The sequence below is a fragment of the Rhinolophus hipposideros genome (genome assembly GCF_964194185.1).
Source record: "Rhinolophus hipposideros genome assembly, chromosome: 9".
In the NCBI taxonomy this organism is placed as follows: domain Eukaryota; kingdom Metazoa; phylum Chordata; class Mammalia; order Chiroptera; family Rhinolophidae; genus Rhinolophus; species Rhinolophus hipposideros.
This window is the reverse complement of record NC_138055.1, coordinates 74364967-74388461: the sequence shown is the minus strand read 5'-3', so window position 1 is coordinate 74388461 and position 23495 is coordinate 74364967. Positions and strand designations below refer to the sequence as shown.

Genomic DNA, 23495 nt, shown 5'->3' with positions numbered 1-23495 from the left:
TGAAGTATTAAGATAATATCGAGGTATATTCTTATTATCACTGATAACTCGTCAGGTTAAGAATTATTATATTCCTATTTTTTTTGAAGTGACTGAGCATCAGAGAGATTAAATGAGTTGCCTCAAATCACACAGCTTATAAGAGTTGGAACAAGATTCAAAACATGTCTGCTGGTACTAAGAACAGTATTATTTTTTTATTACACTTCCCTGTGTGGACCTAAATTATGATTATGTCCTATGACTCTCTTATTTTGTAGCCAGTACACACTAGTACCCAATTTGAAATAGAACTCATTTTTAATAGTTCACTGAGATTAGTTTTATGGCTTTGAATGAATAGATAAATGATGATAGGTACATCACTACAAATAATAAACTCCACGTTATTATTCAACTTTTATAATAGTGTTCACATTTCATTAACTTTACAAAACTATTATTTGGCAGTTATTTAATTTATTCCTATCAAGACTGGATGCAAAATAACTTTTGTCCAAAAGCAGACAATTTTGTTCCAAATGGGTCTGAGTCACTAAAATATAAGTCCTGAGAAGGGAGAAGTCTTTGTTTTGTTCACTGATGTAACCCAAGCTCCTACAACAGTGCCTGACACAAAGTAAATGTTCAGTTAATATTTGTTACATGAGTAAGTCCTGTATCTCAATTTAGCAAATGTAGACTAGCTCATGGTTTTCAAGAATGACATAAAAATATTTTCCTACTCAAGCTTCACTTAAAATCCCTGAAACAGGCAAGTGATAGCTACCAATTTTACCCAACCTAGAACAAGTTGTGTTATACTCTTCTAGGTACAAAAAGGTTTATCAGTGAAGGAAAAGATCTCAGAAGTACCTATACATTTCTTCTGCTCCCCTTACCTTGCAGAATGATGAAATCGTCAGATTGAATGCCATTGTAGTTCCCACATAGGCCACACGATTTCCCTTTATGCACATCCGATATTTTGAGGTAAATTCCAGATATTCCATCCCAAGCCAATGAAAAACCAAAGGTTGTTTTCACCAGAATGTAGTCAGCTAGTTTCTCAATGGAAACCTGTCCAATTGTCTGAGGTAATGTTAAACTTGAAAAATATAACAAAGTCAATCAAAGAATTATGAGGAAGGATCAGTTACATATGGATTATTTCTTTCTTGAAGTAACTGGTCTATTAAACAAAGATAATTATTATTCAAAATTATTGAATTAAACTATGTAGTTAGATTTTTCATGCCACTATCCTATAGGAAATCTTGATATTTTTTGAAAAATATAATATGGAAATACCATGTTTTCCCAAAAATAAGATCTACCCTGAAAATAAGCCCCAGTTAAGATCATCAGCCAGACAGACGCATTTAGTACTTTATGACGATGTTCCAGAAGATGACATGACTGTATTTGAATAAATGTAGATTGTTTTACATGAGAAAATAAGACATCCCCTGAAAATATGCCCTAATGCATCTTTTGGAGCAAAAATTAATATAAGACCCAGTCTTATTTTAGGAAAACACTGTAAAAAGACAACAAAAATTGTATCTGTTTCTCCAAATTAATGTAGATTTTATACTTATAATTGGATGATTCTTTCAATCAACAAAAAACGCTTCTGCTAATTATTAGTGATTTTTTAAATCTGGAAAACAACCTTGCCTATTTTGAATAATGAGAGTTCGAATGTATGAGTTTTTATCTAGAGAGCTCAAGATAATCGAAAAACTTCTAAGTACAAACAATGGTGTATTTAGAAATATGTAAACACATTGCTCAAATTCTGATTTTATTTCATTTTTATTTTTAATTAACTGTAAGTAAGTAGTATGTTCTATCCCCAAAATGTTACTTTGGTATAAGTTATTGTTTTCCAAAAGAAATATATCAAGGCATGATTAACTATAATTTACGTTTTAATGCTGCAAAATACATTATTAGGAATATAGAATACTTTGTCCTACAGTACTGCATAGGGGTTATGCTCATAATTTTTAAGTTATATACAATTTGGCCTGTATAAACACGGGTCACATTGAATATTTAAATTCCTAATCCATGTCTACTCTTTTCATTTTTCACAAGAATGTGCATTTACAAAGGATGTGGGAGACATATGAGAACTATGGAAAACTAAATAATTGGACATTTTAAAATCACAATAAGTCGCCTAAAATACTTTTGAAAGAACGCTGTTCTTCCATCCACATGTATTATAGAAAAGAGCAGGTGCTGAGAATTAAAGAAATGAAAGAAAAAATCATTTTTATTAAGATAACCATGCTCACCGAAAATTATAAATTATAATATGAATGAGGAGGGAGGTTAATAGGTATATTCAGACAGTTCTCTCAAAAACTTCAAACTAAGGATTTCCGTTCCAGGAAAAGCACAGCTACATGGCACAGAAATGACAAAACTAAACACACTCATTAACAAAAGGATATTCCCTAAAGAAACAATTCAAAATATCTGTAACCATTTTCACAAAGATGCTTGCAGATTATTTTTTTTACAGAGAATTAGTTATAAGAATAGGAAAATAACTAAAAATTTACATTGGAGAATAAATAAAAAGACTAGTCAACTGTTTCTGTAATCTATTCTTATTAAAAATTATAAGCATGAGGAATTCACAGTCAATTCATAGTAAAAGTCAGTATGAATAATATTGTTTATTTTTGCAAGTTATAAAAACTATACGTGAAAAAGTGAATCATGTTTTATAAAGATATTTCATAGCACTGGTACGTTAATTGTATGGAGGTAGAGTTGTTTTGTTGTGTGTATTTTTTGGTTTGATCATTTGTCATTTGATCTCTTTCACAGTAAATTGACTAAATAAACTGTTTTTGAAAATAAAAGGTACATTACTGTATGATAACATGAAAGGATGCTATTAGAGATTGAGCATGGCAGTAAAAATTAGATACTCTCCCATAAAGATGGAAAAACTCCATGCAACCTAGGCAGGAAACATTAACAATAAAAAATAAAATGAAAGCATAGATTAATGCTGAAAGTTATTCATAGGTTCATATGTACCAACACCCTTCATTTCACAGGTAAGAGAAAAGAAGCCCAGAGAGGTAAGGTGTGATGTACAGAGCTTCACGCATTGGATTTCATTTTGGCACCTGTTGCTGTAAGTTAGGCCGTAGGCCAGATACACCACTAGTATAAGCAATTTAGCTGAATAATAAGAAAACCATCCTTTTTTCTATAATGCAACCTCTTTGAGTTAAAATTTAAATATTACATCTTTGATTCAACAAAGGGTTAGTATTCTTGAAAATCTACTTTAATGGCATTTCTGTTTTATAAAGGAACTTTTAAGTATCCATTATGTTACTCAAAATCCTAAATTACTATTTAAATTTAGTTCCAAGAAATACACATGTAATGCATTATCTTCCCTTTCAAATGCCTAGGCTTTCTTTTATAAGAAAACAAGATGTGCAGAATGCAATTGATCAAACAAAATAAGCCCCAGAGAGACAGACGGGCCATTCTGGGTTGCCTGACTATGTATGTGATCAATGCCTGGCTCCTCTGGTGCTTCATCCAAGGCCGTTTTGCTACCATCTGCTGCCTCTTAAGGAATCTAAACTGAGAGAAAAAAGCACCAAGGTTGGTAAGGCCATTGTGCTGGAAAGAATCCTCATGGTTCAGACACTTGCTAGTGAATTCTGAATGATGATTAGAATTGCTCCATTCCACAATTTACTTTTCCTGGCATAACTCAGCCAAGAAATATTTAAGACTGAATACCTCTATAATTATTTAGATGAGCAGGTGGATTATTCCACAGTATTCCCAGTTTAAAATGTATAACACTTTCCACCAATTAAATAAATATCCCCTTCCCCCAAACTCTCAGATCTTATTCTTGGCCGACAGGAAACCAGAAGTGGCACCCCCCTCTGATCTATTCAAGAAAGCCCATTAAGTATTAGCTCTGAATCTTTATCAGAACATTATTGGAAAATCTCAAGTGACACCCAAACTTCACTCATAAAAATTTGAAAAAAGACTTCCAGAGGTTTACTTTTAAGTTCCTGCTCAAATGGAAGAAAAGATATAAAAAGAGGGCAAAAATACTTGGAGACTTAAACAGTAAAGATTTCTTCCAAATCTCTCTTAGAAAAAGATGTAATAATTTTTTCTCCACATATATAAACATATTTGTATCCTACATAAGCATTAGGCAGGTTAAACTGGTTGGATTCCTGGCTACCTGTTTGGCCTTGGGGACTACTGAAGTTTTAATATCTATGTGATATAACTTCAAGGTTATTGTTGAAAAGAAATTCTCTCTACCTACTTTCCAAAATTCACTTCCAGTGTGAGATGTTTGAAAATGCTATTAATCCACGGTGTGATTTGCATTATATCATTTATCATGTCTTACCTGATTCCATTCTTTCTTATTTCATGCCCAGAAATTCTAATTTCCACTTGGTCGGAAAAGAACAAGCTGATTGACCGATAACAATAATACACTGAACCAATGCATTTAGGGCTATTATGAACCTTAAAGGGAGAAAAACAAAAGAAAGGAGAGGAACAAATATGTATACATGCCTTCATTCGAGTGACTAAAACTACAATGTACATCTACAGTTCTATGGCATCATTAGTCCTAGGACACTTTACAAAATTATAACCACATTTAGGATTTTCAAGTGGAAGGAAATGTTCATCTCAAAAACTGGACAACAGAATTAACTTCATAGTGCAATTTAATTCAGCATTTTTAAACTATATATATATATATATATATATATATATATAATATACATATAATATGTATATTATATATAATAAAAAATACACATAATGTATTTTTTAGACACTTCTGACAGGAAGACTGTACACCACCACAAAGAAACATGTTTATGCCCATATTTTTTACCTGTTAGAGAATCGTGAAATAGAACTTCAAATAGAGCAAAACACAAAGCAATACTGTAAAGTTTGCAACTGTGACTATAAACGCACTAAAAATAAAATTACCCAAACACTTTAGGGAAGAGAGATTATCGCTCAAAACATTGATGGGAAAATTAGTTTACTAATAAAAAGAAAGCAAGAAAGAAAAGAAGAGAGAAGAGGAGGAAACAAAGAAGGGAAGAGAAGAATACCTCATTCCAAAATGAATATTAGAAGATCCAAAGAGTAAGGTATAATAATGAAAGCATAAAATAACTGAAAGAAAACATAAATAACTGTATAGATTGAAAAGAATTTCTAAGCATAAAAGAAAAATCACCAATGGTAAGATAAATTTTTTAAATTATAAGAATGTAATGTACTGGGGGTGCCAACAAAATGTATGCAAGGGAACACTTCGGTCAACATTGCTCAAGCTGTAGTTCTCCCTTATCAGAAGTGTCTGGATGCCGATGGTAACCACTTTGAGCACCTCTTGTAATTGCAGAAGTCAAATATGACTTGCATTGATCTTTTGTTATTGGTATATATTGAATATTACAATTTTAATAGTTTTTCCCTTTCTTAAAATGTGTACACATTTTTTCTCACCCTCTGTATATTAATTTAATAAATAATCAGTAAATTTTATTGATGCCTTATTACCTACCAGGTATTATTCCAGATTCTAGGCATGCAACAGTCAACAAAATAGACAAAAACACCTGCCCTCATGAAACTTATATTCCATTAGAGGAAAACAGTTAATAAAAACTGTAACTAAATGTGACTAAAATATATACTATGGTAGATGACATGAAGGAGAAACATTAAACAGACAATGGGGATAAAAAGTATATGCCAAGGGTTGGGGGACAATTTGAGATTGAGTGGCAACAAAAGCCTCACTGAGAAGGGGAAATTCTAGTAAAGATGAAAGCAGTGTAAGAGCAAGCCATATGGATATTTAGGAGACCAAACTAGGCAAAGGAAATAGCAAGTACAAAAGCCTGAACGAGGAATATGCCTAAAATGTTGACAGTATCCAGGAAACCAGGCATCTGACCCCAGGCAGGAAATTGGAGGATTTTTCTTTGGAGAAATGAAATGGAAAAAAAGACATACTGATATTCATATCTGGGGCTTATCTAATGAAACCAGATTTTCCCTGCTCGATATTCCATCAGGCAAGCAAGCTCCATCCATACATTCAGAGCTTCCAGACAGTTTTCAAAACCTAATTCTCAAATGTGAATAAACATTCAAGGATCATTTGATAAAAGCCTGCAACATGAAAGACAGACAAACAAACAAAAGAGAGATCAAAAGAATCAAAAACAATTCAGAAAAATAAACTTCCAAAAATCCATAATTAATATCTTCAGAGAGAAAAGTGAATTATGTCATTCATGAAACAAGAATAAAATTCTGTTAAAAATGAAATTTAAAGAATAAAAATAAATAACTGGATATTAACAATATCATAGGAGAAACATATAACTGAAATACAATGGCTGGAAGATAAATATCTAAGAATTAGAAATAAATCTCCCAAAATGTAGACCAAAATGTGAGAAGATGAACAGTAAGGAATAATCAGTGAGGAAATTAAAGAATCAGTCACTCAGTTCAGGAGATCCAATATCTAAAAAACAGAGTTTCTGAAAAAGGGGAAGAAAGGATATTCTGAAAAAAGAAAAGAGAAAATCTTTATTTCCCAAACTGAAGGACTTTATAAAGTTTGAAAGGGCCCATCAAGTGCCAAGCACAATAAATGAACAAATATATATATATAAAAACAACTTATATAATCATGAAATCTCACAACCCTGTGGATAAAGACACTATCTAAATATTTCTGAAGGGGTTGGGGAAAGCCACATACAAAATGATCAAAAATAAGAATAGATTAAAATGCAAAATTATGAAAGTGATTTCTAAATTATAATCAAGATTTCAAAATTTTCACTTTCATGCATACTTTCCAGGCAAGAAAGTATGTTTTATTTCCAGAAAGCAACTTGAAAATATAGTCATTTAAAACAAGTGAGCAAACAAGGAAGAGGAAATGGGCCTCTGTTCAATCACCACTATACATAATCACTGTTCACATGTTTGAAGCATCCAATAGGCTTTTTAGGGACTATCTCTCAAGTTTTGAGTAAAGTTCAAGGATCACTAGATATTTCATGGGATCCAGGAAACAAAGAAACCAATACAGGAGACAAAAGAATGAAATTCTCCAGGAAGATGGTGAAGAGAATTCCCAAGTGCCAGGTGTACAGTAGCCTTGAAAGCAACCGATCTCAATTGAGCAGAGAACAAAGGATGGAGGAATGGACATTTCATGGGGGAAAAGAGAAACTGAGGGACTGCCTAAAGTATCTAACCATACTGAGAAGAGTTTTATAGAGTTTGGAGAAAAACAATCAGTGACTGCTATATAGAAAATGCAGCAAACAAAAATTTGTATAACTGTTAACTCTATACAAATTTACAAAGAAGAGAAATAAAATTATAACAACCTATTGGGATCAGCACTAAACTATATTTATACGAATACTATTCATGTATGTATAGTATGTAAATGATAATAAAAAACCACATATGATTTAAACAAAAATGGTTAAATTATGTACTATAATTCTATTAGGAGAAGGGAAGAAAAGTGTATATGTGTGTTAGGAGCAGGAAGTGTGATGTAACTGAAATGTTTGCTAATTTTCCATATTAGGAAGTGAAAGATTAAGACCTAACTTTTAAATATAAATGAAGAATAGCCTATTTTGACATGCAAAATAAAAGCCAGAAGAAACAGGTGAAAAAGGTAAAGTAATTATCTTTGGGAAGTCAGACTTCATCTGGGGCTGTAAGGAAGGCAGGGGTTATTGTTTTTCCTTTCTACTGTGTTTTCCCAAAAATAAGACCTAACCGGAAAATAAGCCCTAGCATGATTTTTCAGGATGACATCCCCTGAATATAAGCCCTAATGTGTCTTTTGAAGCAAAAAATTAATATAAGACCTGGTCTTATTTTCAGGGAAATACAATCTGCCTTGATGAAATTTTTAAACTATGTACTTGCATTACTTTCATAAAAATAAAGTTGAGCTTAAGAAAAAAAGAAAAGAATCAGGAGTATTCAAAATATATGCACAAAGATGTATATCAATATATCTTTTAAAGGTCAAGATGGCAGAGCAAGTAAATGTTGTACTTGTCTCCTCTCACTACCACATCAACAGTACAACTAAACCACAGAACCAATATCATTGAGACTCACCTGAAGTCTAGCTGAACAGAACTCCTATAATTAAGAACAATCAGAAAACCACTTCAAGACTGGTAAGAGGGGCAGAGATGCTGAACAGCCTGGTCCCACACCTACATGTGGCATTTTAAAATCAGGAGGGATATCTCAACTGCAGAGGTTCCCCCAGAGGAGCAAGAGGTCCCAGCCTGACACCAGGCTCCCCAGCCCAGGGTTCCAGCACCAGAAAGAGAAGTCCCCACAATGCTTGGTTGTGAAAACCAGGGAAGATTGTGGCTGAGTGAGACAGAGGGCAGGCCCTCTTAAAGGGCCTATGCACACTTACTCATTGATAGACTCACTCACTCTGAGCTCCAGCACTGGGGCAGCAGCTTGAAAGGTACCAGGGACACATAGGGAGGAACTAAATTGTCTGGCTTCAAGGCAAGAACTAGAGGAGCAGCTTTCTCCAAGACAAAAGTGCTGGCAGAAGCCATTGTTCCGTTACTGAGCCCTCCCCCTACCGAGCCTACATGTACAGGTAGCTCCCAGATATGAGTCTCCATCAACCTGACTAACACTGTTTGCTCTGCCATGGTAATTCCCTGAAACCCTGCCCCTCTTCCCCAACTTGAGGTCCCCCCCAAGCCACTTCCAGTGGCTTTTCCATACAAACAGTCTGTCTTGGCTCCTGCTATGAACTAAAATGTTCATAAACCCCAAAAAAGCAGCATCTGGCCTCATGTACTAAATAGCCCCAAAGCAGGCACTAGTGGCATCTGGCCTCAGTTTACAGCTTAGCCTCTCCCAGGCACCTGAACATTCAGCACAACTGGCAACCATCTGCAGATCACTTTGTAGTTCATACCAAGAGGCTCTGGGCAGGGCACAGGCAGTGGTTGACCTTGGCCTGCAACAGATTCCCTCCCAAGACGCCCCAGAACAAACACTCATGGTGGCCAGCTGCAGATAACACCAGAGCATCACCCAACCATTCCACAGAAGACACACCTTAAGGGCAGACGGGGCAGGCACCAGAGCCCTGTTAAAGCAAATCCTGATCCATAGGGTCAGCTTCTCCACTATAGTCAAAGCCAGTCCTCACAACCAGTCAACCTGAGGGTCAATCCTTCCCATTGATGTGTAAATAGCAACCAAGGCTCAACTACAGAATGAGGACAAACACAATCCACACAAGGGGCATACCTGGAGCACCAGGCTCAAGTGACCAGGGAGACTGTGTCACTGGGCCCCAAAGGACACCTACTACATGAAACCACTCTAAGACTAGGAGGCATAGCAGCTCTACCTCATACATAGAAACAAACACAGGAGGCTGCTAGAAAGGGGAAACAAATAAACATGTCCCAAATGAAAGAACAGAAAAATGCTCCAGAAAAAGAACGAAATAAAATGGAGACAAGCAATCTACTAGACAGAGTTCAAAACACTGGTTATAGGACGTTCAGTGATCTCAATGAGAACTTCAACAAAGAGCTAGGGAACACAAAAATGGAGTTAGAAAACATAAAAAAGAACCAGTCAGAAATGAAGAATGTGATAATAGAAATGAAGAATACATTAGAGGGAATCAACAGCAGATTAGATGAAGCAGAGAATCAAATGAGAGATTTGTAAGATAAGGTAGCAGAAAATATACAATCAGAACAGCAAAAAGAAACAATAATCCAAAAAACTGAGGATAGTTTAAGGGCCCTCTGGGACAACATCAAGTATAATAACATTCACATTATAGAGATACCAGAAGGATAAAAGAGAGCAAAGAATTGAAAACCTATTTGAAGAAAAACTTACTGAAAACTTTCTTAACCTGGTGAAGGAAATAGACATACAAACCCAGGAAGTGCAGAGAGTCCCAAACAGACAAAGCCACACCAAGACACATTATAATTAAAATGGAAAAGGTTAAAACCAAGGAGAGAATCTTAAAAGCAGCAAGAGAACAGCAGTTAGTTACCTACAAGGGAGCTCCCATGAGACTGTCAGTTGATTTCTCAACAGAAACTTTGCAGGCCAGAAGGGATTGGCAGGAAATATTCAAAGTGATTAAAAGTTAGGATCTACAACAAAGGGTACTCTACCCAATAACACTATCATTTAAAATCGGACAGATAATGGGGGGAGGGTGTTCACAATGTGAGGGATATAAATGATGAACGTCTAAGTATTACCTTGTCTTGTACCCCTGAAACTAATAAAAAAAATAAAAAATAAAAAATAAAAAATAAATAAAATAAAATAAAATCGGACAGATAGAGCTTCCCAGACAAGAAAAAGCTAAAGGACAGATCACCACTAAACCAGTATCACAAAGAATGTTAGAGGGACTTCTTTAAGACAGGAAGAAAATAAAGATCAAAATTATGAATTATAAAATGGCAATAGCTACATATCTATCAACAATTACTTTAAATGTAAATGGGTTTAATAGTCCAATCAAAACATATGGTGATTAAGAATGGATAAGTAAACAAGACCATAAAATTCTGCCTACAAGAGACTCACTTAAGATCAAAAGACATACACAGACTGAAAGTAAAGGGAAAGCACATTGTGCTGAGCAGAGTAAGTCAGACAAGAGAAAGGCAAATGTTGTATGAGTTTACTTGTATGTGGACTCTAGAGAACAGGATAAACAAACAAACAAAATAGAAACAAGCTCATAAATACAGAAAGCATTTTCATGGTTGCTGGATTCAGAAGGTGGGATGGGTTAAGGGGGAGGGGATTAAAAGGTACAAAATGGTAGTTACAAAATTGTTATGGGGAAGTAGTGTACAGCATGAGAATAGAGTCAGTAGTCTTGTAATACTACATATAGTGTCAAATGTATACTGGATTTATTTGGCTGATCATTTAGTCGAAATGTCTAACTACTGTGTTGTACAACGGAAGCTAATACAATATTGTATGTCAACCGTAATTTAAAAATATTTTTTAAACCTAAATTTCTAAAACACGGCATAGTTAAATAATTTGAGTATTCCATAAGTCGGAACAAATACAGCTAATGCAGTTTGTGTGTGTCAAGGACATTTGACATGAAAGAAAGTACTTGACATAATATCAGGTGAAAATATAGGACAGAAAATTATACATAGTATGATTTTAATATTATAATTGTGTATAAAATCCAGAGAGAAATTTGTGTAGCCATTAGGAATAGTCACTCTTGACTGGTCATTCTAGTATTATATTTAGACTTCTCTAAAGTTTTCTAATTTTTTACAAATGAAGTGAACTACTTTTATAACCAGGGAAAGAATGATATTTAAAATAAATGGATTTGTCGGTTTGGACGCAAATTCAACCAACCAAAACAGGGCCAAGTAGAAACAATATCTATTAACTCTGGAAGCACAGTTCAGCATTGTGTGTTATTATCAAAGGATAGATTATCTAGTTGACACCTTAGTCCTCCAAAGGGTGAGACACTGGACAAGAACATTTCAATGAAGGAGTCAGGAATGATAAACCCAGCCAGAGAATGCCCAAGGAAAGAACAACAGAGGACTGGAAACAGGAGCCCTGTAAGTACTGACGATGTATTTCACTAACTCTCCTGTCTAAAGAGACCTCTAATTTTTTGCTTTTTTGTCCCATAATTTAACTTTCAGTAGACCTCATTTCCTTCCTGGGTCATAAAGATGTGTTGTTCTTGGAAAGCTTTTTAATATGTGCCCACTTTTAAACATGGGCCTCACCTAGGAGAGAAAAAAAATTTAGACCACTCCAATATGAGTTAGAAAGGAAAAAGAAAACAGAGATTCCAACAAATCATAACTGTGGAGAGTTTGGCTTTTGAACATGACAGCAAAGCAGTTTCTTGGGTGTGCTTTAAGTTTCCTGGAAATCCAGGTGAAGCTAATGGGCAGAGAAAGAGGGGCTTGACTTCCTCACTTCACCTACAGCCACTCTGCAGCTTATATTTTGAGATATCTCCTAAGAACTCTTTTGAAACAAGAACTCTGAAACTAAAAACAAACTCTCTGAGCTCAATCATGTGGTATCAATCTACCTAGCAATTAGCTGCCATATCCATATCCTCTAGCCCGTGCTTCTGTAATTCATGTTCTCTATTTTATAAATGCCAACCTCAGGTTCATTCTGACAGGTGCCCTTTTTAAAAATTGAGCTAGGTGGCATCACAGTGGAAGTGCCAAAAAGGAATCATATATGAGTAATATGGTTGGTGCCTGGACCCACCTCCTCTTCAAAATGATCAAATAAAACCTGAAGAATAGCAATATCAACTGGAGTTGATATTCTGACATGTAGACATTTGTGCATTGCCTATAAGTCCCTCCCACACGGATTCAAACCCACCTTCTCCCAGTCTTAGGTCCCATCTCAATAGAACTATACTTAATATAGCTGCAAATTTTATCCATTTCGTTAAGAACCAACCACTCTCCTTCCCCAGTCAGAGCCCTAGGTATTCATGCTATGATTATTACATATTTTCCATCATTTATCCAATACTTTAAAGATACAGACATCACCAGAAATAAATTTCAAGTTAATTATGCCCTAGGAACACTTACCCATACAGTATACTGAGGCTCCAAATTACCACAGTCCTTTGCAAATATGTAAGAACAGTTTCCTGGGAAATAATAGTAGATGCCATCAAAAGTTTCAAAGTGGTACTGTCCCCAGGTTTTGCAAATTCCATCTCTGCCATTGCCCATGTTTGGCACTGAAAAGAAATAGGATAATACTTAGTAGAATAAAATAAATTACACCTGTTTCTGGCAAGGTTCAGTCATGGTAAGTAATTCTATTTCATTAAAATAAATATTTTCTTCTTTGGTGGTCAATATCACAGAAAGAAATAGCTAAGATAAAATTACTAGTTTCTCTCAAAACTATTAAACTCTCCTGAAGAAAAACATGGTCTCCAAGTTGTTCTGAAGAAAGGATTTATGTTAGAAATTTCTGTAATTTTTATTTCCAAAGAAGACTATGGAAGAAAGGAAGAGTAGAGAGAATGATACAGTAAAAGATGATAATGATAAAGCAATATAATGGCTCAGAAAAGAAAATGTTACCACTGAATGTCCTAAAATTAGCCTAAGCAGCATGAGTGTTCCAGTCTCCATAATTTTTCCAACAATATTGTAATAGAACCCAGGGAAAAATAACCACTGACCAGCCAAAAAACAATGTTTATATTTATAGCGATGGGGACCATTAGTCATCTAAAGTACGCTGGAATTTAAGACCTCAAACTGGCCAAATTTTAGGCAATATTTGTCTTAAATCATATAACTTCATCTCCTATTTTCTTCATGCCTGCGTCTGTTCTTACCCTTGTGGATAGCCCTCTGTTCTATTTTGATTTCCTAGATTCTTCGCATTAGAATAATGTGAATATCAATGACATTTATTGAGCACTCAATATGTGTAAAATATTTTAATACCCACTATAGGAAGCATAATTTTTACTTAAATTTAGTCTTGGACAACTTTGGCCCTTTAAGGAAAAAACCACACTGATTTATTATTCACACAGTCTTCTCTGTTGTGTTAGTCCCCTCCTCTAGATTGTACTCTCCAGGAGAATTGGAAAATGTCTATATTATTCACTATCATATCCCCAGTGCCCAGCCTGGGATCTGGTAGATGCTCAATAAATACTCATTACACAAATGAATATTTATTGATCATTATTGACATAGGATCCTAACCTAGACACTGTGGGTAAAAATATTTTTTAAGAACCCTCTGCTTTGAGGAGTTCCCAATATTATTTGTATTTTATTTACAGACTGTCCAATTATTTCAAAGTGAAAAAGAATGTGTGGCTCCAAATAATAAATCTCATTTATTAAGCCAAACGGAGATGAATGAGAACCTGGTTTTAATGGAGTAGTACCACCTACAGTGGAAGAAAATGCTTGAGGAAATAGTAGAGGTAAGTGAAAAAGGAAAGTGGGCATACCTATTTTCTTTTACACTGTTTCTGAATTACTGGGAATGAATTGTGAGCACTCAAGTTAGTATACAATATGATTGTTCTAACTCCCTAGATGAACAGTAAGTAATATAGCAAATTATGCCCTCATGTTTTCTTCAGCATCTCGTAATTCTCTCCTAAGTATTCCTGAAACTTACCAATCTGGCACCTTGTTCCAAGTGCCTGAAATATTTGACAGTCACATGTACCAGTCTTGGAACAGAAAGCTCCGTTAAGGCATTCATGAGGACAAGAACCTGAGGAGCAAAAAAAAAAAAAAAAAAAAAATGTTATCTCCTGGCGTGCATCAGTTCTTATAAACATAATATGTCAAGATTTAGCTTGGACTAACTGTTACCACTATTAATTCAAACAGAACCCCGGGTCTCTTGCCCTGATGAGCTAAAGAATTAAGCCCATCTCGTCTTTATCTAGTTCATTTCATTGTGTGTACTGTGGAACAAGAAAGACAGGCTTTCACATCTCAAACTACTCTGAGAGCAAAGGTTAGCCTCCTTCAAGCAATTGAAAGGTCAAGTTCCCATGTAAGGAATCCCTGTCCCACATGATGAGAACCAGAACTATACAAGCTGCAGAGGATGGCGCTGACGGAGTTTGGCACAGGATGCCCTTCCGAGGGGTTTCTTCCCCAGGAGCAAGTGCTCTACTGAAGAATAGCGTCCATCATTAGCTAGAGGGATCAGGCAAAGTATAAAACTCTAAAGGAAACTCCCGTTTTGTAAGAGAATGATTAAGCATTTCATTTGAAGTTTGTGCATTAATCCTCGGGCTCAATTACAAATGATGCCTTTTTTTCTGACTTGTATTTAATTCTACTGGGACAGAAGCCGAAGTCACTGCTGGCTGTCACCAAAAATATTCTTTCTTTCATGGAAGGAAAAATCGCCCCTAAGGGTTATGTTGAAAAGAGGAAGCAAGAAACTATGAGCTCCTGCGTGAGTTTTAAAAACACAGATGAATCACAGTGAAAATTTTTCTTCTAATAAGGAGAGGACAAGAGGCAACTGGCAAAACTCAAGCAAGAAGGACTTAAGTAACACATCAAGAGAACTAGAGGATATCTTTGAGTCAATATAAGATATTACTAAAGATTGAACCTCTGGAATATGTTAAGGTCATGAAGGCACTTATCTAACTGCAGTAATTTAACCATAGTTCTGCCAAAGGCAAGAATTAGGAAATCCTATTATCCTTCCACCTTAAGACCAATTGATCTAAATTTTCTCTTTACCTTTAAAGATGGACAACTCTCTAAGTGGGATATCGTAACTGAAGAAAAATGAGCTGTTTCAACTTTGATCATAAATACAGGTAAAAACAAGAATGTTTTCCATAAACTTAAATGCAGTCTTTCTTCCCTAAGGCACAAAACTGTCTTTAAATTTTATCTTATATCACAATTTTGCATTTTTCCAATGAATAAATGCTTAAATATTTAAACAAATGTATCTCCTTCAAACATTTATAGCTCTCTTTATTCTCCTTAAAACAAATTCCAAGGCAAAAATAGTCAGAAATCCTTGTTATTTACAATGAAAAACTCAAATTTCAAACTATGGTCAGCATTCTGCTTAATGGAAATGGGAAATTGATAAACAAAAATAGGATGTCGAGGGATCAGGAAGCAAGTAATTGCTGTAGAAAATAAAGTTTCTGATACCAGTGATAGCTCGCCTGGTCATGTAGTTATCAGCTTTCTCTAAGTATTTAACCCTGTTTATTTCCAAAAATAATTACAATTTCTATGTGAAGTGAATCTAAACTATTACTAAGTATTATTACCACCCTGGCTCAGTTCCCTTCATCCATTATACGGAAGTAATAAAGACTTAAGTCAATATATCCCCTTTTAAGAAAACAAATACAAACACATAGATGTAGCACTGACCTTTTATCTTGCTCTCACCCCAATTAATAGCTTCATGGAAGAAATATCGTGGAGAAGTTGCTTCAAACTTTGAAAGAAAGAAATAAGAATTCAAAAGAGGTGGATTATTTAATTTAAGCCAAACAAACAAGCAAATTAGAAAATCTGCAAAATAACAACAAATACAGAAATTATAACATACTGACTTTCTATTTCCTTTGGTTAGTGAGGCAAACTTGATGAGGTAGAAATGGCTCCTCCGGGGTTGTGGGTTTGCCTCATCTATGACTTTGACAAGTGCTTTATCCTCTCTGACCTCAGTTCTTCTGCCTCTCTATCCTCCTTGGAAAAGAGCCTGGCTGGAGTCTAATTTTTGCATTAACTGACTGCTCTGCCTGCAGAAATAGCAGTTCTCTGATACTCCAAGTGCGGATGGGTCTGGTGAAAATGAATGGGGCCAATGAACCAATGATGATGTCCCCACTGCCTGCAGATCCATCTGTGAAGACATCATCCACAGAAGCTTCTGTTGCTGCAGTATGAGTGTCACCCTCACTCCCCAAAGAGCTGACACTTATTGTTCATAGAACATTTAAATAAATTTTTATAGGCCACAAGGCACTTTAGGGTAGTAGTTACAAGCATGAGTTAGAAAATCAGACAGACCTGGACTAGAGTCCTAATTCTGACATTACTTACTCTTAGGCAAGTTTCTTAAACTCTTAGCGCCTCTTTTAACTTATCTGCAAAATGGGAACAATGGTACCTACTTCATTGTGTAGTTATAACAATAAATAAAACAACGTATGTAAAGATTCCAGCATAGTGCCTCACGCAGAGAAAATTAGCAAGAAACAGATTTATATCAATCTAAGCAACCCAGATAAAACCTTAATATCTTTAGAGGTCAATACCCTGTTTCCCCAAAAATAAGACCTAGCCAGACAATCAGCTCTAATGTGTCTTTTGGGGCAAAAATTAATATAAGACCCAGTATTACATATTATATTATATTATATTATATTATATTATATTATATTATATTATATTATATTATATTAAAGACTGGGTCTTATATTATAGTAAAACAAGACCAAGTCTTATATTAATTTTTGCCCCAAAAGACACATTAGAGCTGATTGTCCAGCTAGGTCTTATTTTCGGGGAAACACTGTATAGATTAGTAGCAAATAATTGTGGATTACTAAAACTAATCAATTACAGATTTTTATTCCAACTCAATGCCAATTATGTGTATGGTCTAGGGCAACGTCCTTTCCAATAGCATTTTTACATTCACCCAGTATTTGCTACATAATTGTCAAATAGAGTACCAGAGGATGTTAGAAAAATTGGAAAGGGGGAAGGATAAAAAGAAAGGGGGATAGGGAATGTTATTTCAAGTACAGTGTCCTTTCTCAACATATTCTGGTCTCCTTGCTACATGTAAAGTTTTATTTTGGCATTTTCTAACACAGTACTTTTTCTTTTAACAGTCAAACCTGCCGCATGTCAGATAAAAGAACTCCCACACTCACCAATTCAAGACTCCTTTCTAAACTCCATGGTTCCAAGTTCATTATTTCCTGCTTTCATTCCTCCTGGGTTTTATCCTCACTGTTTCCTCTCCCCTTTTTGCTCTTTCCTCTCTCTTCAAACTAAGTCAGACTCACAATAGGCTGTGACCATGATTCCTCCAAGACAGCAAGTTTTATTCTCTCTTCAGCCATATTGTTTCTACCGGCCTAAATCTAACACAACCACCAATATTACTGGGCACCAAAGTCTTCCTACTTTGGCTCCAATGAATCATCTCTGATGCTCATTAAAAGTGTGCAGTGACCAACTCTGCCTCATACCAGCTTATAACCTTGAACAAGTGATTCAACCCACTCAGCCTCAGTTTTCTAATCTATAAAAAGAAATAATGGTAATGGCCTCACAGCACTGTAAGTATTAAATGAGATGGGATAAATAAAGCACCAAGAATAGTACCAATGCACATAATAAAGGTTATAAACATGTTACCTATTTTTGTTCTTAGGCAAAAACTGAATACAATGGATAATACTAAACTAAGGCAAGAATATATAACTTGTTTTTTGCTCCATATCCTCTCACTACCCAGCATAACTAGGTATGACTACCTAGAATACCAGTCTCCTGGTTACCACAACATCCTATCACAGCATTCCATGCATCATGCTACAACATTTCACCAATGCTAAGACATGACACATAGTTTTTAATTTTTTAGCAGATCTGAGTTCAGAATGGCACTTACATTTAAAATTGTGAGTATTTTTAATTTTAAGGTCATGTAAACAATGGCAAAATTTGATGGTGTCTTCTATTCAATGAACAAGTTACACAGAAATGACTTCTTTACAGGTCTACCTCCATTAGACATTGAGTTTCTACGTAACGAGCACTGCTATTCATGTTTATATTTCTAGCATAATCCCTGGATGTTAGCAACAAACCAACTAAACTGAAAATAGACATTATTCAGATGGGTGTGATCTGCCTCCCAAGGCTGTTTAGAACCATGACTAAAAAAAAAAAAAAAAAAAAAAGATTGGAGGGGAAAAAAAAGTTCTGTTGCTACCCCTCCCCACATCCTCTCAGACCACCTCCAACTTCACCTGCATCTGGATTTCTGTGCACATTGAGACCCTCCAACTTCAAACACTGGTTTCTTTCTATCTCTGCCTGAGAGCAGAATCCAAGCAGGACAGGACACAGAAAGTGCCTTTCAGGGGATTTAAGGCTACCCTCAACCAAGGAGAGACAGGAGTTGGTAGATGAGCACCCCAGTTTTCCCCATCCCTTGGAGAAACAATTCTCCAACACATTTTAGACACCTCCTCAGAGGGACCCCAACAACACTAAGCTCGAGATGTCTAAAGGAAGAAGTCCCTCATTAACTTAGCTATATTGGATTTTCTCCCTTTCTAGTTTCACTTTTTTCTCTCCCTTCCTGCACAACCCAAATAAATTACCTGCATCTAAGTCTATGTCTCAGCCCCTGCTTTCAGGAGAAGAATTTTGAATTGTAATGCAAATGCAAAAAAGATTCCAAGCAGTGGGTACATATATTCACATAGTGATAAAAAAGAATAGCCCATTCTTCCTCCTTGCTGATTATATCTCCACAGAAGGGTGAGAAGCACAGAGAAATAGTCTTTAGATGAGAAATCACTGCAGTGAACAAATACACCATTGAGAGAAATCTGTGTCTACCCTTTCTTTGCTCATTGTTCATCTCATTGCTCACATATTTCTGAATCCTTACTTACACAGATATCTATCCATCAGGGTTCTGTCTTCCTAGAGCAGGGGAGTGAATCTGTGAACAAGAATGGCCTTATAACATGAACATTCAATCCTAAACAATGATTCTGACCTCATTGCCCTTCTTTAACATTTCTTCTTTTAAAATTTCTTCAAATATTAAATAATTTTGATGCATATTCTCTAGCTACAGGAAATAAAAGGGAAAGTGCCCTGCTCTTCAGTTTCTCTAAAAGGAAAATCAAGACAAGGTAAGATCATTCCTCTCTTATTAACAAAAGGGAGGTAGTAACGTAACTGTTTTGGAGTAAATTATAGAAATTCTAAAGATATCTAAACGGACAATAATAATGGACAATAACTGCCTCAATAGGTCACTTCATGTGACAACCTTAGGGTATATCTCACAGGTTCTTCAATCTACTGGGTTCAACAGAACACAGTTTTTCTCAAAATCGGATTTTCAACTGAGTCATGCTGATGTCTTTTTGTGGTTTATATGGTCTATTGGCAAATGTACTTAAAATTTCTCAGAAAAAAATCATTTTAACCAATTCACATGATATGTATGCACTTAAATACACAAAACTCCTTTTTAAAAGAATTTCCATTCCATAGATAATCCTTTACCCATTCTAGTACAAAAATGATCCCTGCTCTTAGTTCTGTCTTCTAAATTATCACAACAGCATATCAAATCTGTCTTCAATTCTCTATAATTAACACCAAAAAACATAAAAATTCAGGTATTTACCAGAAAATGCTAGCAGAAATTTATTGCATTTCAGCATTTGACAAAGGCCTCCTTGAATATATAAGCTATTTGCTATATAAATACTCAAATCATATTACTTTCCAAAAGAAAAAAAAAGCCTTTAAGTTAGGATTCTCTATTTTGCCATCTATCTTTTACAGAGAAATGCTCTTTAAAACCCATCCATTTGAACATTCCAACCATAGTTTGAAGATATTGCAATTATGTTATCCAATATCCTTTATATAAAGGGACCCAGGCAGCAAAAACACCTCCTCAAGTTCAGTGCTATTCCATCCCTCCAAAAAAAAAAAAAAAAAAAAAAAAAAAAAGGTTGCCTCTCCAGAAGTGCCTGTAATTTAGATTTATCAGACAATATGAAAGCTGTTTGTCAGGATACCAGGGAATCTCTGATGCCCTTTTCCAGTATTTAGCTCAGATCATTTACACCTTTCTCTGTCCTGTGTGGTTGTATTTGTTCTGTTGTAACTGTACTAACTAATATTGTGCTTAATTTTTAAACCCACTGAAATTTTCTGGCAAGTAGATGAGATTAAATCTCCCACCAATGCTGTGAGCCTATCAGTAGGAAACTGAGGTGAATAGCGAAAAAAGCATTTGACCATAAACAAATAAAAGTGAACTGAGCATGAATTTGAGGGTCGCAGAAAAGACGTAGAGAAGTTACTTGGCCTCTTCCTCCTCCTTCCTGTCTTGTTTTTAGCATTTCATTCCCCTCCACAAAGGTCTCATTGTTGAAGTGACAGCAGAGTCCCGAAACAGAATGGATTATTTCTCTACATCGCTCTCCATCTGAGGCATAACCTACCTGTTCTGCTAAAAGAGCTCTTTTCTGTCGATTTTCATTAAACCCGTTTCTGGAAGAAAACAAAAAGAACTTGTATAGTCAAAGGGCCCAAGGCAACCTGAACAAGCCTTTCCCAAGAGAGAGCTGGTGTTTTCCTCCTGATTTCCATCACTTTATCAAAGAGGTCTTTCTTGGTTTAACATTTTAAAAGTCCCCCTCCCCCTTTTGGAGGGGTTAGATTTGGGTGGTGGAGCTTTCTCATTTTACAAAATTCAAGAGTGTCCCCAAATCTCTCCAGTCTCTGATGTAAACTGAATTTTAGGAAGGAACTTCAAGATAGAGAAATAAACAAAATCGTGTAATATTGTAGTGCCGATACTCATGATGTTTTTCTCCACATGACTTCGTAAAACTGCTGAGATAAGTTTCGCCAAGAGCACATTTATTTTTTTCAAGCATAATATTTAATTCACTCCTTTTCCATGTTATAAAGGGAAGATCAGCATTAATGTGAATAAGTACATCATACTGTGATTTCTCAGGATCAACTGAATAGAATTCTGTTTTTCACTAAGCAGATCAGTTTAGTCCAAAAAATGATTTTCATTATTTACTGCTAGAACAATTTTATTCTTTTTATCTTTAAAAAATGCTTTACTCTATGTTAAGATGCAGTACATTTGTAATCAGCAATGTACTTGCAATTGTAAAGAGCAATGTACTTCGATAATAACAATATAAAAGGGGCAATTATTAAGTATAACTGCTTTATAAATCTTCAAAGTGCAAGTAATTTCCCCTTAGTATATACAGTCTTTGGACACCACCAGAACTCCCTGTAAAATTATAATAAAAGGAAATATTGTTGCTTCATAAATAGGACCTGAATGGCTGATAATTTTTAATTTGTGGAAATAGTCTGAAGAACTACATATTATGCCCTAATTTTGTAAAATATTTCATTTATTTTGTATAAACACATATAGTTATCTGCTGCAATTCTTATTAACTTTGTGTGTTAGAGGACATAAAGGACAAGAAATACTCACTTGGATGTTTCTGTCAGGATGGATGATGCACAAATATATCCTGTCAGAGATGAATATATATAAAAATAAAACATATACATACAAACATCTTGGTCACATATTCTGATTATTAAACAGATCACGTTAACCTAAATTCAAAAACTTGGGCTGAGTTTTCCTGTTAGTTATTTTGCATCTTCTAAAGGATTTTGACCAGCAAATTCCCTGTGAGACATCAGAGTGACTGGTAACCCAGAAAGAAGGAGCAGTGTACCCAGATTTACACAGAGACATGAGACAGTAGAACAAGCACCAGACTTGGAATCAGAGATCCAAGTTGCCCTCTTGGTCTTACCCTTAGTAAATGCTAAGCTTAAGCAAGCTACCATACACATCACGAAATAATGGTGGTCACCTCCAAAGTCCACTCCAGCTCTCAACTTTCTGTAATATTTTCTCTATAATATGTTCTCTATAATATTTTCTCTTTCTATAATATTTTCTCCTTTCTATAATATTTTCTCCTTTCTATAATATTTTCTCCAACTTTCTATAATATTACTGAAACCCCTTGGAGTGTCAGTCACTACTAGGATTAAAAGATAGCACCTGTGACCTCTCTAGTCTTTTCAGTAATTTCTCTCTCTTTCCCCTCCAAGCTCCAAAATATACAGTCTTTTTCAGGGATTAGAAACTAACAAGTGAATGTAAATAAATGCTTTCCCCATAAAAATATGTTATAAAAGTTAATTTATAAATAAAATGGCTATTAAAATAATTGAAAATCAATTCTTAGCACCAAATGTCAAAGTCCTTCTTAAGACATCTTTTTACTGTTCTTTGGGTTACTGGCATGAAGAAAGTTGAAAAACTCAATATCTCTTTATTTATTATAAAATTTCATATGTTTAAATTATACCGACAACTATTTTAAATCATCTTTCAGAAGAGAGTTAGGATCAGAGCTTCTTTCAGCACAATTGCATACCATAATAAATGTATGATTGATTTTAACATTTAAAGACTGAAAACAAAAACTAAGAGTCCCAAATTATCTACATTATTAAGAATTTTTTAAAAGATGATCTGGCTGTCATTTAGTATACATATTTATTCTAATGACATCAAAGTTCTTTACAGTATAAGAGGAAACTATTCCTATCAGTTGCAAGAGAAACTGAAATACAATAAAATAAGGTAAAAATTGCATATGAGTTCTTACCTTGTAATGAAAACAGCAGTATATGAAGCAAGAATACACTCCAAGGTATCATTAAATTGAGTTTTCTCACAATGTTCATTTCAGTGTAGACTTTCTCCCTGAAATGTAACCAAATTGTTGGTTTTTACTATGATGGCATCTTAGAAGGATGTGTATCTGTAGAGTACTCAAATTCTTATAAATATAACTTTGTAATAAAGTAATTCATAAAGGAATTCCCGTCTTTCTAACTACATACAGCATCTGAAGCTTTAGAACTTGCAGGCAACCCTTTGGCTGAGTCTCTCATTAGTAATGCATGGCAGCTTCTTACCTGAGCCCGTATTAGTTACACCCTATCCTG

At 35.0% G+C, this 23495-nt stretch overlaps 1 protein-coding gene across 1 annotated transcript in view; it reads right to left on the bottom strand.

Moving 5' to 3' along the window:
* OTOGL (otogelin like) overlaps window positions 1-23231 on the bottom strand; it is a gene marked incomplete at its 5' end in the record, with an annotated part of 143353 nt that extends 120122 nt beyond the window's left edge. Inside the window, 8 exons of the mRNA XM_081060233.1 lie at window positions 882-1087; window positions 4409-4530; window positions 12744-12898; window positions 14317-14415; window positions 16068-16134; window positions 20924-20972; window positions 21952-21991; window positions 23153-23231. Coding sequence (XP_080916359.1) covers window positions 882-1087; window positions 4409-4530; window positions 12744-12898; window positions 14317-14415; window positions 16068-16134; window positions 20924-20972; window positions 21952-21991; window positions 23153-23231 — 817 coding nt within the window. The remainder of the gene's footprint in view (window positions 1-881; window positions 1088-4408; window positions 4531-12743; window positions 12899-14316; window positions 14416-16067; window positions 16135-20923; window positions 20973-21951; window positions 21992-23152) is intronic.
* Window positions 23232-23495: the final 264 nt, after the last annotated feature.